This window comes from Anomaloglossus baeobatrachus, chromosome 1 (assembly GCF_048569485.1).
Source record: "Anomaloglossus baeobatrachus isolate aAnoBae1 chromosome 1, aAnoBae1.hap1, whole genome shotgun sequence".
NCBI classification, from domain to species: domain Eukaryota; kingdom Metazoa; phylum Chordata; class Amphibia; order Anura; family Aromobatidae; genus Anomaloglossus; species Anomaloglossus baeobatrachus.
This window is the reverse complement of record NC_134353.1, coordinates 924,327,592-924,344,068: the sequence shown is the minus strand read 5'-3', so window position 1 is coordinate 924,344,068 and position 16,477 is coordinate 924,327,592. Positions and strand designations below refer to the sequence as shown.

Sequence of the window (16,477 nt, the reverse complement as noted above, 5' to 3'; positions counted from 1 at the left end):
AAGCTTTATGCTGTATGCGCTGCATGTAAGCTCCTGCTGCCTGAACCGAGCACCTTCCCACATTGTGATGCCTGCTCTACCTTGGCGGTGCCACAGCCTGGAGTCTCTCCCCCAGTGGTCTCTCAGGCTGCTCCTGCTCCTGTGGCTGAGCCCCCGGCCTGGGTAGAATCCTTTTCTAGGTCTATCTTCCAGTCTTTTGCTGAGTCCATGGGACTTCTGTCCAGGACGTTGATGACTATGCATCAGCCCCCTTCACAGGGTGCCTCTGCTGCTAGGGGTCCCTCAGGACCGGAGCTCACAGAGGATTCATAATCAGGGCCCAGACCCCGTCCTCCTAAGAAGAGACGCAGGGTTCCCTCTCCCTCCTCCTCCCGTGGCTCTGATTCCAGAGCTGACTCGCTGGATGAGGAGGATGCCTTTACAGGGGGCTCGGAGGCTAACTCCATGTGCCCCATTGATCTGTCCGAAAGTGACTCAGATCTTAGTGACTTGATTGCGTCTATTAATTCTGTACTGGATCTCAATCCGCCAGTATCAGAGGAGCAACCCTCTCTGGCAGAAAAGCACCAGTTTACCTTGCCTAAGAGAACAAGGAGTGTGTTCTTTAACCACTCCAGTTTTCAGGCCGCTGTGACCAAGCCCAGGGCGTGTCCTGACAAGCGCTTCCCAAAGCGTGGTTCTGATGACCGTTTTCCCTTTCCACCTGAGGTGGTCAAGGAGTGGGCTCAGTCCCCAAAGGTAGACCCTCCGGTGTCTAGGCTCGCAGCCCGGACCGTTGTCGGTGGCTGATGGCACTTCCCTTAAGGATTCCACTGACCGCCAGATTGACCTTCTGGCCAAATCCGTGTATGAAGCGGCGGGGGCCGCGTTTTCTCCGACTTTTGCAGCAGTGTGGGCTCTCAAGGCCATCTCTGCTTCTCTAGATGAGATGCATTCCCTCACCAGGGAATCTATGCCCGAAATGGATGCCTTAACTTCCCAAGCTTCGGCCTTTTCATCCTATGCCATGTCTGCCATGCTGGAGGCTTCTCACCGCACTGCGGTGGCTTCGGCTAATTCCCTCGCTATCCGCAGAATCTTGTGGCTTTGAGAGTGGAAGGCAGATGCTTCTTCAAAGAAGTACCTTGCTGGGCTCCCTTTTGCTGGGTCCCGGCTGTTCGGAGAACAGCTGGATGAAATTATTAAGGAAGCTACTGGCTTCCATGCCTCAAACTAAAGCCAGGAAACCTGTCCAGGGTAGGAATCAGTCGAGGTTTTGCTCCTTTCGTTCCTCCAACTGGTCGTCCTCTAAGCCCTCGGCCTCGTCCGCTAACTCAGCCAAGGACCAGAAATCCAACTGGCGCACAAAAGCGCGTCCACAGAAGACCGCAGGAGCTGCTGCCACTAAGGCAGCCTCCTCGTGACTATCTGCCCGCTCCAGCAACGTCCTTAGTCGGTGGCAGGCTCTCCCACTTTGGCGACGCTTGGTTTCAACACGTCTTCGATCAGTGGGTGAGAGATATCATTTCCCACGACTACAGGATAGAATTCTCTTCCAGTCCGCCAAACAGATTTTTTCTCTCAACTCCCCCCCTGCTCCAAGGCCGCCGCCTTCTCACAGGCCGTGGCAGCCTTACAGGCCAATGGAGTAATTGTACCGGTTCCCACCCAGGAACGGTTCAGAGGTTTCTACTCAAATCTCTTCCTAGTTCCCAAAAAGGACGGTACCTTCCGGCCCATCCTGGATCTGAAGCTTCTCAACAAGCATGTTCAGGTGCGGCGCTTTCGCATGAAGTCTCTGCGATCAGTCATTGCCTCTATGTCCCAAGGGGATTTCCTGGCATCCATCGACATCAGAGATGCCTATCTGCATGTGCCAATTGCAGTGTCACACCAGCGTTGGCTACGTTTTGCAGTAGAAGAAGATCACTTCCAATTCGTGGCTCTCCCCTTCGGGAGCATCTACCGGACCGTCCAGACCTACTCTCACAAGGTCCGGTTTTCCACCTGAATTCTGCGGCTCTCAAATTGACGGCGTGGCTCTTGAGTCCTGGATCTTGACGGCTTCTGGTATCCCTCCTGAAGTCATCTCCACTATGACTCGGGCCCGTAAGTCTTCCTCCGCTAAGATCTATCACAGGACTTGGAAAATTTTCCTGTCCTGGTGTCGCTCTACTGACCATCCTCCTTGCCGACCCTTCTGTCTTTTCTACAGTCCGGTCTGCAGCTAAGACTGTCCCTCAACTCTCTCAAGGGACAAGTCTCAGCTCTGTCAGTTCTGTTCCAGCGGCGTCTCGCTCGGCTGGCTCAGGTCCGCACCTTCATGCAAGGCGCGTCTCACATCATTCCGCCTTACCGGCGGCCTTTGGATCCCTGGGACCTTAATTTAGTTCTCACGGTTTTGCAGAAACCTCCCTTTGAGCCTCTTAGGGAGGTCTCTTTGCATCGTCTTTCACAGAAAGTGGTTTTTCTGGTGGCCATAACTTCCCTCAGGAGAGTCTCTGATTTGGCCGCGCTCTCTTCGGAGTCACCTTTTTTTAGTTTTTCATCAAGACAAGGTGGTTCTCCGTCCGACTCCGGATTTTCTTCCTAAGGTGGTCTCTCCTTTCCACCTTAACCAGGACATTACCCTACCTTCCTTTTGTCCGGCTCCTGTTCATCGCTTTGAAAAAGCGCTGCATACTCTGGATCTGGTGCGTGAGCTCCGGATCTATGTGTCTCGCACCGCTGCTCTTAGGCGGTGCACTTCTCTTTTTGTGCTAACCACAGGTCGGCGCAAGGGCCTCTCTGCTTCTAAGCCGACCTTGGCCCGTTGGATTAGATCGACCATTTCGGACGACTACCAGAGTTCTCAGGTGCCTCCCCCGCCGGGGATCAAGGCACATTCAACCAGAGCTGTTGGTGCCTCTTGGGCTTTCAGGCACCAGGCTACGGCTCAACAAGTCTGTCAGGCTGCCACTTGGACTAGCCTGCATACCTTTTCGAAGCACTACCAAGTGCATGCTCATGCTTCGGCAGATGCGAGCTTGGGCAGACGCATCCTTCAGGCGGCTGTCGCCCATTTGTGAAGTTAGGTTCTGCCTACTTCTTGCCTTTTTTCGGTTTATTTCCCACCCAGGGACTGCTTTGGAACGTCCCATGGTCTGGGTCTCCCAAAGGAACGATAAAGAAAAAGAGAATTTTGTTTACTTACCGTAAATTCTTTTTCTTATAGTTCCGTATTGGGAGACCCAGCACCCTCCCTGTTGCCTGTTGGCAATTTTCTTGTTCCGCGTGTTATCACCGGCTGTTGTCGTGGACAGAGTCTCCGGTTGTTCCGGTTTTTGCTCTGTTCTACTTGTGGGTGGCTATTCTCCTTCAGCTTTTGCACTAAACTGGCTGGGTCTGCTCACCAGGGGGTGTATAAGCTCAGGGGGAGGAGCTACACTTTTAAGTGTAGTACTTTGTGTGTCCTCCGGATGTAGAAGCTAAACACCCATGGTCTGGGTCTCCCAATACGGAACTATAAGAAAAAGAATTTACGGTAAGTAAACAAAATTCTCTTTTTTTTGTTTTTTTTCTTCAGCTTGGATTGGATTAGTATCCATGTTGATTTCTGACTGATGAGCCTTCCTAATTAAATTCAAGACCCAGTGTTTGGCGATACTAGTTCTTTGCACTCAAGTCTTTTACGCATGTTTCACCTCAATGTAGTCACTTACACAATTTTCCCTGAGAAATTCTGGAAAGTGTATTACATTATACTTGATGGATGTTTTGAAAACTCTGAATCTCTTTTTTTTGGGGGGGAAATCAACCAATCAATTGTATTTCTAAAGTACTTACCTAATTATTTCTTTAAACCTTAACACCCCTTGACGATTCTCTTCCTTAGCTAACGCTAATTTATTCCTAAAACTGTACATTATTTTTAATGGTCACGTTATTGTTCAACAGCCGAGCACCTCAACTGGAAGAGCGTGGTCTTCAACTGTGACTGGTGGAGACGAGCCCACGGTAAAGTCTTTATTAGGACAGCCTACTGGTCGTTGGCCAAACCTTCGATTATTTGACACATGACCCCATATAAGGCTAATGTTACATAAGTGTTTTTATCTGTCTTCCCGGTAGTTTAGTCAGTTTTTGACCAATACATATTTCCTTGCTCTAGCCATATATTGACTTTTTGGATTAATATAGTCTTTACCAACGTGTCTTAAGAGAAATGTCCCAGACGTTTTGATAAGTCACCACTTGCTGGACTGATCTACTGCCTGATTCAATTATCACCTTTCCATCGGATGCTAGAAGCCTGGTGGCTGGACCTCCATCCCGGAAAACCTTTCCCTCAACCGTTGAAAGACTATGATATTTTTATTTATAAGCACCATAGATTTTGAATGGAACAAGATGGTAAAGGCTTGACCCCTGGGTAGATTAAAACTTTTTCTACTGACAGAATTGAAGCAGGAGGGAATGAGTAACAGAGGGTAATTGAGGGTTGAACCTATATCGGTTTAGTAACTACCTTGATGGGTGGAAAATGGTTTAGGCAAAAATGTCTTTTTACCTTACCCCATTAGTGCATACATAGGGTTCCTGGGGGGAGCTACTATCATAACATAACATGCAAACCTAATTGGCGGCAATCTTGGTATCACCGTCTGATGAGTGTCTTGAATACTTATACTTAGATCCAGTGTTGGGCGATTACACGTTCATTAGTGCATTACCAGTTCTTATCACTCTATTATTTTTTCACCACAACGTACTCAGTCACCTATTCTTTCAAGGAACTAAGTATTTTGGTCCACGGAACAGTTGACAATTGCATTATACTTTATGGACGTTCTTGAAAACTCTCCATCTGTCTTTGGAAATTCAACCAATCAATGATATTCCTAGAGTACTTATTAAATTATTTCTAACTTACTCCCCTTCCTTAACGATTCTCCTTCTCGGCTAGCAATTAACTCATTCCTCAAAATTATATATTTTTAATGGTTGCATTATTGTTCAACAGCCAATCTTCACAACTGGAGCATCGGAGTCTTCAAGTGTGCCTGGTGGAGAGGAGTCCACGGTAATGTCTATATGGTTTTAGTAGGACAGTCTATTAGTCGTTGGCCAAACGTTTGGTTACAGGCTCGAAACTCCCACATGGGGTAAAATTCCATTCCAAGTGTGTTAGATTGTATTCAACCTTTTTGTAATTTGCTTTTTTCCCTGGGCCTTACAGTAGCTTGGTCACTTTTCCACTATACCTTTTCTATTTTACTCATTGCATAACTCTATTCATGTATTGTCTTTAAAAGGAATATTTCACCTTCAAAAATTAGGTAGAGGTCTATGGTCACTAGTCATTTTGATTTTGTAGATTTTTTTGTGAATTTTTTTTTTCAAAATTGGTGATTTTGGTTTTTTCTTTCCACTTAGACTGGAAGTTTAGGTTGCTTTCTGATGAGTTTCATGAAGACTTGAATTTAAGGTCTTAGTTGGGCAATACTATGGTCATTAGTTGGCCATTACCAGTTCTTGTCACTCACATATCACTAGCACGCCATCGCACTCGGTCAATTACATTTTCCAACAATTCTTAAGGGGGGGGGAATGTTTTTGGTTCGCAGATCCCACCAAATCTACTATGTTTTTGAAAATTCTACATCTGTTTTTGAGAGAGGTTAATCCAATCAATGATACTCCTAAATAAGTTAGCTAATTATTACTACAAATCTAACTTCCTTCCTTAATGATTCTCCTTCTCGGCTACCGAAAACTAATTGACCCGGTAATTTTTTTTTTTTTAATGGTCACGTTATTGTTCAACAGCCCAGCTTCACAGCCAGAAGAGCGCGATCTTCAACTGTGACCGGTATAGAGGAATCCACGGTAATGTCCATGTGGCTTTAGTAAGATAGTCTACTGGTCGTTGGCCAACTTTTGGTTTTAGGCTTGGATTGAAAAGTTTCCAAGTTGTCTTCTGATTGATGAGTCTTCCTAATATTTTTTATCCAATGTTGGGCAACAGAACAGTTGACAATTACATTGTGGATATTTTTGAAAACTCTACATATCATCTGTCTTTAGGAAATTGATCCCAATCAATGATATTCTTAAATTACTGACCGAATTATTCCTGGAAATCTAACACCTCTTCCTTAACAATTCTCCTTCTCGGCTAACGATGAACTATTCCTCTAATTGACCCTCTTCATGTTTTTTAATCGTCACGTTATTGTTCAACAGCCCAGCTCCACAACTAGAAGAGCGCGGTCTTCAACTGTGACTGGTGTAGAGGATTCTACGGTAATGTCTTAGTGGTGGTAGTAGGACAGCCTTGTCTTTTTGGCTAAACCATTGGTTATGGGCTCTTAACCACACTTGGGGTGAAATTCTATTACGCATGGATTCCATGGTAATGTCTTAGTGGTGGTAGTAGGACAATCTTGTCTTTTTGGCCAAACCATTGGTTATAGGCTTGTAACCACACATTGGGTGAAATTCTGTTACACATATAAAAAAATAATGTATTTGGTTTTGAGCATTTTAATTTTTTCCAGGTTTCACAACAGTTTGGTTATTATTCCATTATACCTTTTATGTATATTTGTGTATAGCTCTAGTCACAATTTGACTTTTTGGTAAATTCAGTCTTTACCGAAGAGTCTTAAGACTTTATACAAAAAAGAAATTACTCATAAGTCACCACTTCTGCTGGCTTCTACTTTCTGAAGTGTTCATCACCTATCTACTGGATGTTTGATGGATGTAGTCTGACCACTTGGACCTCCATTTTGCTCTGCTATTCCTCAAGGCATTCAAAGACTGTGGTACTGTTTCCATCCATAAATACCATGGCTTTTGAATGGAGCAAGATGGCACATTCTTGATCACCACTACATCAAAACTCTGTCTAGACAGTCTTCTGGAGGGAACAAGGGATTGAGGTCCAGTGAGGTTGGACCTCAATCAGTCATCATTTTATCAGTAGTTTTAGGCTAGTACTACTTTTGACATTGCTCCGTTTGGGCGTAAATAGAACACGCGGGGTGTTGAACTACTTCTGTATGAGGCTGGACTTAAACATTGGTGAAACCACCACTTGGGTCTAAATTTTAGGGTTGCCTAATTTCCTTGTAGGCCATTTCGAGCAGTAGTAATGTCTTACAGGTCAAGGAGTCATTGCTTTTTTTTCCTGGAGTCCCAGATTAAAGGTGTTTACCCCATTTTCCAAAACTAAAGCATTTGATGGATTTAATACAAAGTATAAGCCTTGGGTTGTCCATCAGCTAGACCCCCCAGCAGTGTTGGGGCCCATCAGGTAATGGACACCAATGAAGAAGTGCTACCTACTTTCTCTTCGGCTTGATGAGGATACCATCTTCTAGAGAGACAGTGATGATTATTTGAGGGTGTTGGGGTGAAGGTTTTATAGGATTAGTAAATTGTTTGCGTTCTTAAAAAAGTGCTCCGTCCATTTTACAGGGTTGTCTGGTATTGTGGTTCACTGCCAAATACTTTTCTGCAATATTAGACACAAGGACAGGCGTGGAGCTCGTTTTGATAAAGGCACCTATGTATTTAAGGGTTTTTTTGCCAATCACTTTACCATTTCATGTATGGTTGTTGATATTTTGGTTAACTTTTGACTATCCTATTATTAAAAATGTAAAAAAACAAAAACACAAACGCCTGTGTGTTGTTTTAGAGCAATTTTTGTCACTACTAATATGCTGGGACTCCCACTGATCATAAGAGCAAGTGTCCTCAAAGTGAAGGGAGCAGTAGTGAGCATGTGTGACCACCGACAGTGAATGTAGCTGTGGTCGCACATGCTCACTACCACTCCTTTCGCACAAGGGCTGCCCTTTCTCAGGATTTGTAGAGATCGCTGCATCTGACAATCCCAGACCCCTTTTGGACATTTAATAAATGTTGTTTGAATCAGTACCTTTACTTTCTATGATGCTGCCCCCAGTGGTAAGAAAAGGGGACTAAATGTCTGACTTGTGTTGCTCTTTAAGATTTTATACTGCAGATTTACAATCTATATAAGATTGAGAACTACATTTTTATTTTTTATTATAAATTCAATTTTTTCAATAAAATAATTTTTTGCATAAACAGCCTTCGGTGGCCTATGTACATACCACTCCGGGGTTACCGTCAGGCTGGGAAGAAAGGAAAGACGCTAAAGGACGCACATATTATGTCAATCACAATAATCGCACAACAACATGGACCCGTCCAATCGTGCAGGTACGAGGATCTGTTCTAGACAGATACGATCACAGGATGTAGCTCAGGATCAGTACAGGATCAGTAATGTAATGTATGTACACAGTGACTGCACCAGCAGAATAGTGAGTGCAGCTCTGGGGTATAATACAGGAGGTAACTCAGGATCAGTACAGGATCAGTAATGTAATGTATGTACACAGTGACTGCACCAGCAGAATAGTGAGTGCAGCTCTGGAGTATAATACAGGAGGTAACTCAGGATCAGTACAGGATCAGTAATGTAATGTATGTACACAGTGACTGCACCAGCAGAATAGTGAGTGTAGCTCTGGAGTATAATACAGGATGTAACTCAGGATCAGTACAGTAAAATTAATGTAATGTATATACACAGTGACTGCACCAGCAGAATAGTGAGTACAGCTCTGGAGTATAATACAGGATGTAACTCAGGTTAAGTACAGTAAAATTAATGTAATGTATACAGTGAGTGTAGCTCTGGGGTATAAGGCCATGTGCCCACGGGACAATGTACCCGCGGATTTTGCTGTGGAAAACCTGCGGATTTATCTGTATTTTCCAGATAAATCCGCAGGTTTGCACAAGTACAGACACTCGCCATGTTATCCAATGGGATTTGGGAAGTGCGGCTGCGGAATATGCTGTGGATTTCCCGCAGCCGCACATAACTGCATGTCAATTATTCATGCTGAAATATCCGCAGAATTCCCGCTCCTCCACTATGGAGATAGAGGCCGGGCCTTCCGTAGGTATTTCTGCACTTGTCCCACAGGTTTACCGCAACAAAAATGCTCGAATCCCGCAGCAATTGATGGCTGCAGATTCCAGGGAGCAGCTGCGGAAAAGTCTGCGGGTACATTGTCCCGTAGTCACATAGCCTAAAACTGTTTGTACCTTGGGATCTGCTCTGAGAACACTATACATTCGCTGCTTCTGGGATTGTTTAGGCCCTTTACACAGTAAGGAAACTTACATTACGATGAACTTTTAGTAAGACTTAAGTTTTGGGTGTCGTTCTTTAAGTCGTATCTTATTTTTCTTTCATTGATGATATTTGGGATTGCTGTAGATTGCTAACTGTGTTTTACCTCTAAACTTAGCACGCTGAAGACGGTGCGGTCGGATCCACCTCAAACAGTAGCAACCATCTGAGCGAACCTCAGATCAGGCGGCCTCGTAGTCTCAGTTCCCCCACCGTCACTTTATCTGCTCCGCTGGAGGTGAGAGTCTCTCTCCTCTAATATGGACCTTCTCGTCTCCTTCTTCTTCTGCTTACCGAGTCATCGCAATCTTATATTCATTTTCTAACTTTTTGGCAGCGACTGACGGCCTCTCCGGCATCCCTTCTCTCGCTCTTCATGCTTTTATAATGTAAAATCTGTTCTCATCCTTTTTTGGTTTCTTTCGTTTTATCCATATCCGCTTCGTAGCTTTTCTTAATCTTCTTCTTCTTCTCGCTGATTTTATTTGAACATCTTTTTGCTCTTTATATTTGTCTTGTCTTTATTGGTTGTTTTGTGTATAATCAATTCTTCTCTGGGTTGGGTGGAAATTTTTTATGCTAAATTTTGGTGTTTTAGAAATTGTGAAAATGTTCTTTGATTGGTTTAAACCAATGGTGTGCCATAAAAACATATACTAGCCATGAATAAAGAAAAGTAACCCATAAAGTTAACTTTAAAAGTCTAAAAATTTGGTCCAAACTCAAAAAAGGTAAGATTCAAAGTGTTTGGTAGAACCAAGATGGTCTGACAAGTCCAACCGGGGTAAGAGCCAATTTGGCTCGAAATGTGAAAACCCAAGGTTGCCATTTTGTTTCTAATATGAACTAATACAAAGGTTTTATTTTGGTACTGGGCCTTTTGTTTAATTTTTGGATTTTTCTCCATGACTTGCTGTCCTACAACTGGTCCATGATTGCAGTATCCATAAGAACAAAAGGCACTCACCAAGACTTGCTGTAATGGGACATTTTTTCCACATCGGATTACAGGTTACTGCAGTGAGGGACGGGGGGTGCACGGAGCACGTGGGACGATGGCCGTTTCGCACTAATCTCTGGCGCTTCAACAGGTCCACAGGTGGACTTGTTGAAGCACCAGAGATTAGCGCGAAACGGCCATCGTCCCACGTGCTCCATGCACCCCCAACCCTCACTGCTGCAGCCTGTAATCCGATGTGGAAATAGTCCCGTTACAACAAGTCTTGGTAAGTTCCTTTCATTCTTATGGATACTGCAATCTTGGAAGTCTTTCTTTAAAATGAGCACCACGGACTGATTGTTATACTACTGCCATATAGTGCGAGCTTGAGGAGCAGACAGCTAAGTGTTTAGCATGTCTATTGCAAGCTAATCGGAGTTAGCCACATGAAGTGTTAACTGTTTAGTGCCCAGTTTTTCTTTTCTAAATTGTTGCTACAACTGGTCCATGCATCCTCTTCATAAGCCAAGATGCTGATGCACAAGGAGACGTCTTATGGGTATACCTGTGCTTTCTTGTTACAAATACAAAGCGTGACGTCCATCCCGATCATGGATGATCCCAACCCATCTTTCCACAGACCCGGATTAGTTTCTTCTTTCCTAATATTGTCACCTTTGGAGTGGAGAAGATAAAGCGATGAGAATGGGGTCAACCAGAGTTAAGTTGGTCCCTATCTCTCCATTGGCCATATAAAGCCAAATGGGGCCTCAAGTGACCGTGGATGCCCTTAGTAGACAGGACGGGTTATCAAGTCCATGTCCTTGGACCAAAAAATCGTTCTACATCTCTCAAGTCAAGGTCTCGGTTATTTAGGACCTTTTTCCATCTTGTGTGGCAATATGAAGAAGCATTTGTTGAGCATCTTAAGCTTACCAAAGAATGTCTTGCTCTCTGCTTTGTTACGGTAACATCTGCTTTTGACCACATCATGTGTCGTCTCTTTTTGTTTAAAGGGAACTGGTCACCAAATTTGGCCCCTATAAGCTGCGGCCACCACCAGTGAGCCCTTATATACAGCATTCCAGAATCCTGTATATAAGAGCCCAGCCTTCCCTATATAACCTAAAAACATCTTATATTATACTCTACGGCAGGCCGGTGCGATGGCGTCGTTGCTTTCGATCTGGTGCCTCCTCTCTTCCTTCATCACTGTCCTCCTTCCCTGCTCCATGTGGATGACCTGTCCTACGTCATCCACACAAAAGCCTCCATTGTGCTCCTGCACATGCGCCCTTCTTTCTGCTGAGGGCAAAGTTAAGTACTGTAGTGCGCAGGCGCCGGGAAAGGTCAAAGAACATTGGCGCATGCGCACTACAATGGATTGATCTGCCCTCAGCAGGGCAGAGAGAAGTGCGCATGTGCATGAGTATAATTTTGGCCTGTGTGGATGTAGCACTAGTCATCCACATGGAGCAAGGAAAGAGGACGATGATCGAAAGATAGAAGGCCCAAGACCTGAGAGCAGCGACACCTATTGGCCCCGACCACCCCCAGGTGAGTATAATAAAGATGTTTTTTAAGCTATCCACAGATCGGCCTAGACACTTTATATATGGAGCATTCTAGAATGCTGTATATAAGGGCTCACTAGTGGTGACCACAGCTTATAGGGGACAAAACTGGTGACAGGTTACCTTTTATGGCCAATGTCAGATGATGTAATCAGTAAATGCTCTTTAGGGCTCTCACCCCACCGTATTAATCCTATTTTTTACTGGATAGCACTCAGTCCAATGTTGTTCAATGGCTGTTTTCCCCATACCGATCTCGTAAGAAGAAAATGGCAGCATGCTGCGATTTGACACTTGCTTTAGATCAGACTCGATCATGCAAGTCTATGGGTGCGAGGAAAACATCAGACTGCACTCTGATGACATCCAAGTGCAGTCTGATTACCGTGGACTCACACAATGAAAAGATGGAGAACATTTGTGCTCCATCTTCTCCTCACGGTGAGCTCAGATTCCCTCATCCGAGCTGACACTCGGATCAGAGTTTGGCATAATCTACCTGATTCTCTCTGAGACGTGTGACCCCCCCCCCCCCCGCCTTAAAAAAAAAAAAAAAAAAAAAAATGAATCTGTCAGCAGAAAATGACTGTTCAAACCAAGCATGAAGTGCTCTGTGCACCTTCCCGTCTACTTGTTTTCCACCCATCTTCGCCCCCTCTACCTTGATTGACATATCTGGCTTTACCGGAGCCCGGAGGAGAGGGGAGAGAGATGGGAAAACAGGTAGTTGGGAGGGTGCACTGAGCACCTGTGCTTGTTTTGGACAGTCGTCTTCTGCTGTCGGACTCCCTTTAAACCCCACCCATTTTGTGATACGGAGATGTGTAGGACCTGCAGTCAGAATCTCCCATTCATTCTAAAGGAACCCAATACGAAATCCTGGTCCTGTCTAAACGATTAATGAGAGTCGGAGAGCACTGACTCTTACCTGTGATGGCTTTTAAAGCGGTGTTCACCTCCGCAAATATTATTTTATTATTTTTTGTGTTTTGAGCTATATATCTATGTGCAGTGTTGCATATTGTGAAATGATGTTGCTTTTTAATAATGTGCTGAGCTGGAGTTGCACTTATTCAGTGCTGCATTCACAATTCTCCTATGTCAGCCTCTCCTGCTGGTTCAGTATCTGCACACGGCATCAGCTGCTATTTGGGCTGCATTGTCTAATGAAGATATTAACAGTTCTCCCTTAGCAGTGACTTAAAGGGGATATCCGGGACTATTTAATTTTTTTTATTATGGGCCTTAGAGCAAACAGGCAGGTAGTTTTTAGCTGCCTGTTGTGCCTGGCGCTGATCTCTGCCAGTACAGAATAGTGTCAGACCGCTCCTGCCGGTGTTTCTGCAGCTTCTGCTGACGTCACATAGACAGAGCAGCATCTTCTCTTCCGCTCTGCTGTGTTGATTGGACGAGACAGTGATTGACAACTGGCTCCATGCTACTGAATTGCTGGAAGCCAGCTGTCAATCAGCGAGACGGCAGCAGAACCACTCTGAAGTAGAGCTGCTGTGTTGATGTGGAGCAGCTGAATCGTGAAGAACAGGCTGGTAGTTGGCAACTACTGTACCTGCCTGTAATTTTTAGGCCCTGTAGTACAAAAAAATAAAATAATAATCCCCCCTTTGAGGCTATGTTCACACGTTGCATTTTTTTCATGACTTTTATGCAAATTAAAACCTGCTTTTCACAGTTCCAGAAATCTCATACACACTGACATTTGCTATGTTTTTACTCACTGAAATGGAAAGAAGCTGCATGTCAATTCTTTTAGCCTTCTGCTGCTGCTCTTCGTGCTGCCGCCGCTGGCCCTTCGTGCTGCCGCCGCTGGCCCTTCGTGCTGCCGCCGCTGGCCCTTCGTGCTGCCGCCGCTGGCCCTTCGTGCTGCCGCCGCTGGCCCTTCGTGCTGCCGCCGCTGGCCCTTCGTGCTGCCGCCGCTGGCCCTTCGTGCTGCCGCCGCTGGCCCTTCGTGCTGCCGCCGCTGGCCCTTCGTGCTGCCGCCGCTGGCCCTTCGTGCTGCCGCCGCTGGCCCTTCGTGCTGCCGCCGCTGGCCCTTCGTGCTGCCGCCGCTGGCCCTTTGTGCTGCCGCCGCTGGCCCTGTAGTGAAGTAAACTAACTAGATTTAAGCATGTACTGTAGACAAATGACACCTCAAAAATGCAGCAAAACCTCCTTTTTAGATGCAGCTTTTTTTTTTTTCAGTCAAGAAGAAAAAAAAATGCAACGTGTGAACATATTCTAAAGGTTGTAGATAGATTGACTTGGAAGAAATTATTTTTTGTGTTAGTATTATTTTATTAATATATATATATATATATATATATATATATATATATATATATATATATATATATATATATATAATATATATATATATAATTTTATTTATTATTATTAATAATAATAATAATAATAATACAAAGATGAAGACCACAAAGTTTGTCTACAATCTTCATTTTCAGACCCTGTGATATAATATTGTAAAGGCTGCTACAAGTCTCAAATTCAAAGGAATAGCTATTGCTTTTTTAGGTGCTAATCCAGCACAGAATCTTTTATTTTTAAGCTATAGTCAGCAGAATTGTGAATGCAGCTCTGAAGTACAATACAGTCTGTGAATCAGGAGCAGTACAAGATAAGTAATGCTGTAACCTTTGCTGTAAATGTATTGTAATATGTAGGGTTTTACGGCACAGATGTGATAATGATCGCACTATCTCGCATAATAACCCACATTAAAAGCCGGCATGCTTAACACTCGGGTTTGCAGCTAATTAACGTGTGGGAAATGTTAATAGCGGGATTTATTTTAATTAATCTTTTCAGATTTGTATCTTGTTTCGCATGAATTTCTCACAGTACTAATTTGGAATTAATCCTTGTTACGTCTGCATTGTGTTTGACCGTACAGGGTGCGAAAGACTTTCCAGTGCGCCGCGCCGTGAAGGATACACTGTCCAACCCGCAGTCTCCGCAGCCATCTCCATATAACTCCCCCAAACCACAACACAAAGGGGCGCAGAGCTTCTTACCGCCGGGTTGGGAGATGAGAATAGCACCAAATGGCAGGCCATTCTTTATTGACCATAATACCAAAACTACCACGTGGGTAAGCAACACTTTACTTTTCCGGAGCTCTCCGGGGACACAGTCTGTTATATCGTGTTTATAAAGTCATGAAGGTGGAGCCTTTATATTAGGACATCGGTCCAAAGCCCTAATAATAAGCAGATGAGCGCAACATCACCCTGGATCCCTGGAGACCATGTACAACCCACCAATAGGAGCCATCAAATTCAGAATTATTTCAGCTGCATATTCACTTTTAATGAATGTGGTTAGTTAAAGTGCATGTATTTTGGGGCTAAAAAAAAATACAAATTTTTGCAATTGGTTTCACTAAAAATGATAGTTTAACTTTTACAGACTTTGATTCTCGATTCACTCGTTTTGCAGTCAGAAATATGCAGGGAAACGGTCAGTGAGTTCATTTTGAATGGGGCGTTTTATAACTCTTTTGTCTGCCCTTTTGTGAGTTCTTTTGTTTTGGTTATGATCAGACCACATCAAAGCTGCGCTGAACTTTGATGTGGTCCTAATTCACACATTGAGTAAAATTTTTTTCTCTTTTTTTTTTTCTCTCATTTTTTTCTCCACTTTATCTTCTCTACCTTTTTTTTCTCTACTTTTTTCTCTTCTCTTTTGCTTTACTTTTTTCTATACTTTTTCTTTTTTAGTCTATTCTGTTTAGGCTATTCTGTTTAGGCTATTCTGTTTAGGCTATTCTGTTTAGGCTATTCTGTTTAGGCTATTCTGTTTAGGCTATTCTGTTTAGGCTATTCTGTTTAGGCTATTCTGTTTAGGCTATTCTGTTTAGGCTATTCTGTTTAGGCTATTCTGTTTAGGCTATTCTGTTTAGGCTATTCTGTTTAGGCTATTCTGTTTAGGCTATTCTGTTTAGGCTATTCTGTTTAGGCTATTCTGTTTAGGCTATTCTGTTTAGGCTATTCTGTTTAGGCTATTCTGTTTAGGCTATTCTGTTTAGCCTAAACAGAATAGCCTAAACAGAATAGCCTAAACAGAATAGCCTAAACAGAATAGCCTAAACAGAATAGCCTAAACAGAATAGCCTAAACAGAATAGCCTAAACAGAATAGCCTAAACAGAATAGCCCCTATTCTGTAGCCCCTATTCTGTAGCCCCTATTCTGTAGCCTTTTTTTTTTTTTCCCCCCCATTGGTGAAAAACACAGGAAAAAACGCTGACAGAGTTGAAATGCTGCAGATTTTGTGCACCAAATCTGCAAGGAAACAAAACTCACCATGTCCAGAAAATGTCAGGATTCTCATTGACTTTGCTGGCATCAGGATTTGCTTGCAGTTTTGAGACAACTGCAGTAGAAAGATCCAGACACAGATGTGCACAGAGCCTTATACTCTTAATGCTGCTCACAGATGGATTCTCGGTTTATTCATTCTTCATCCAACATTCTGCAGGGAGACAAAGGGCTTGTAAAACCAAACATTTTTAATAAAACCCAATTGCAAAAATTTTTAGCCCAAAATACACGCACATATGCAACCAATAATAATTCCCAAAGCTTTCTGAAGGGGTTTTCTAAAAATGAGACCCTGGCTGCTTCCAGGGACAGTGCCACACATGCCCGCAGGTTGTGGCTGGTATTGCAGCTGAGCACCATACACTCCAGTGGAGCTGACCTGCAATACCAGACACAACCAGAGGACAGGTGTGGTGCTGTTTTTC

General features: G+C 43.9%; 1 protein-coding gene across 18 annotated transcripts in view; it reads left to right on the top strand.

Annotated features, from left to right (window-relative positions):
- NEDD4L (NEDD4 like E3 ubiquitin protein ligase) overlaps positions 1-16,477 on the top strand; it is a 444,386-nt gene that overhangs the window by 368,578 nt on the left and 59,331 nt on the right. For 12 of the 18 annotated variants that reach the window (XR_012727517.1, XM_075328051.1, XM_075328060.1 and 9 more), the window contains 7 exons: positions 3,916-3,975; positions 4,982-5,041; positions 5,788-5,847; positions 6,205-6,264; positions 8,086-8,217; positions 9,321-9,440; positions 14,625-14,822. The exons of 1 other annotated variant lie outside the window; for it this stretch is intronic. Coding sequence is in view for 16 of the 17 variants with exons in the window: in XM_075328051.1 (XP_075184166.1) it covers positions 3,916-3,975; positions 4,982-5,041; positions 5,788-5,847; positions 6,205-6,264; positions 8,086-8,217; positions 9,321-9,440; positions 14,625-14,822 (690 nt within the window). In the remaining variant the exon portion in view is untranslated. The remainder of the gene's footprint in view (positions 1-3,915; positions 3,976-4,981; positions 5,042-5,787; positions 5,848-6,204; positions 6,265-8,085; positions 8,218-9,320; positions 9,441-14,624; positions 14,823-16,477) is intronic. 5 more of the 18 variants (XM_075328072.1, XM_075328034.1, XM_075328028.1 and 2 more) reach the window with 3 other exon arrangements.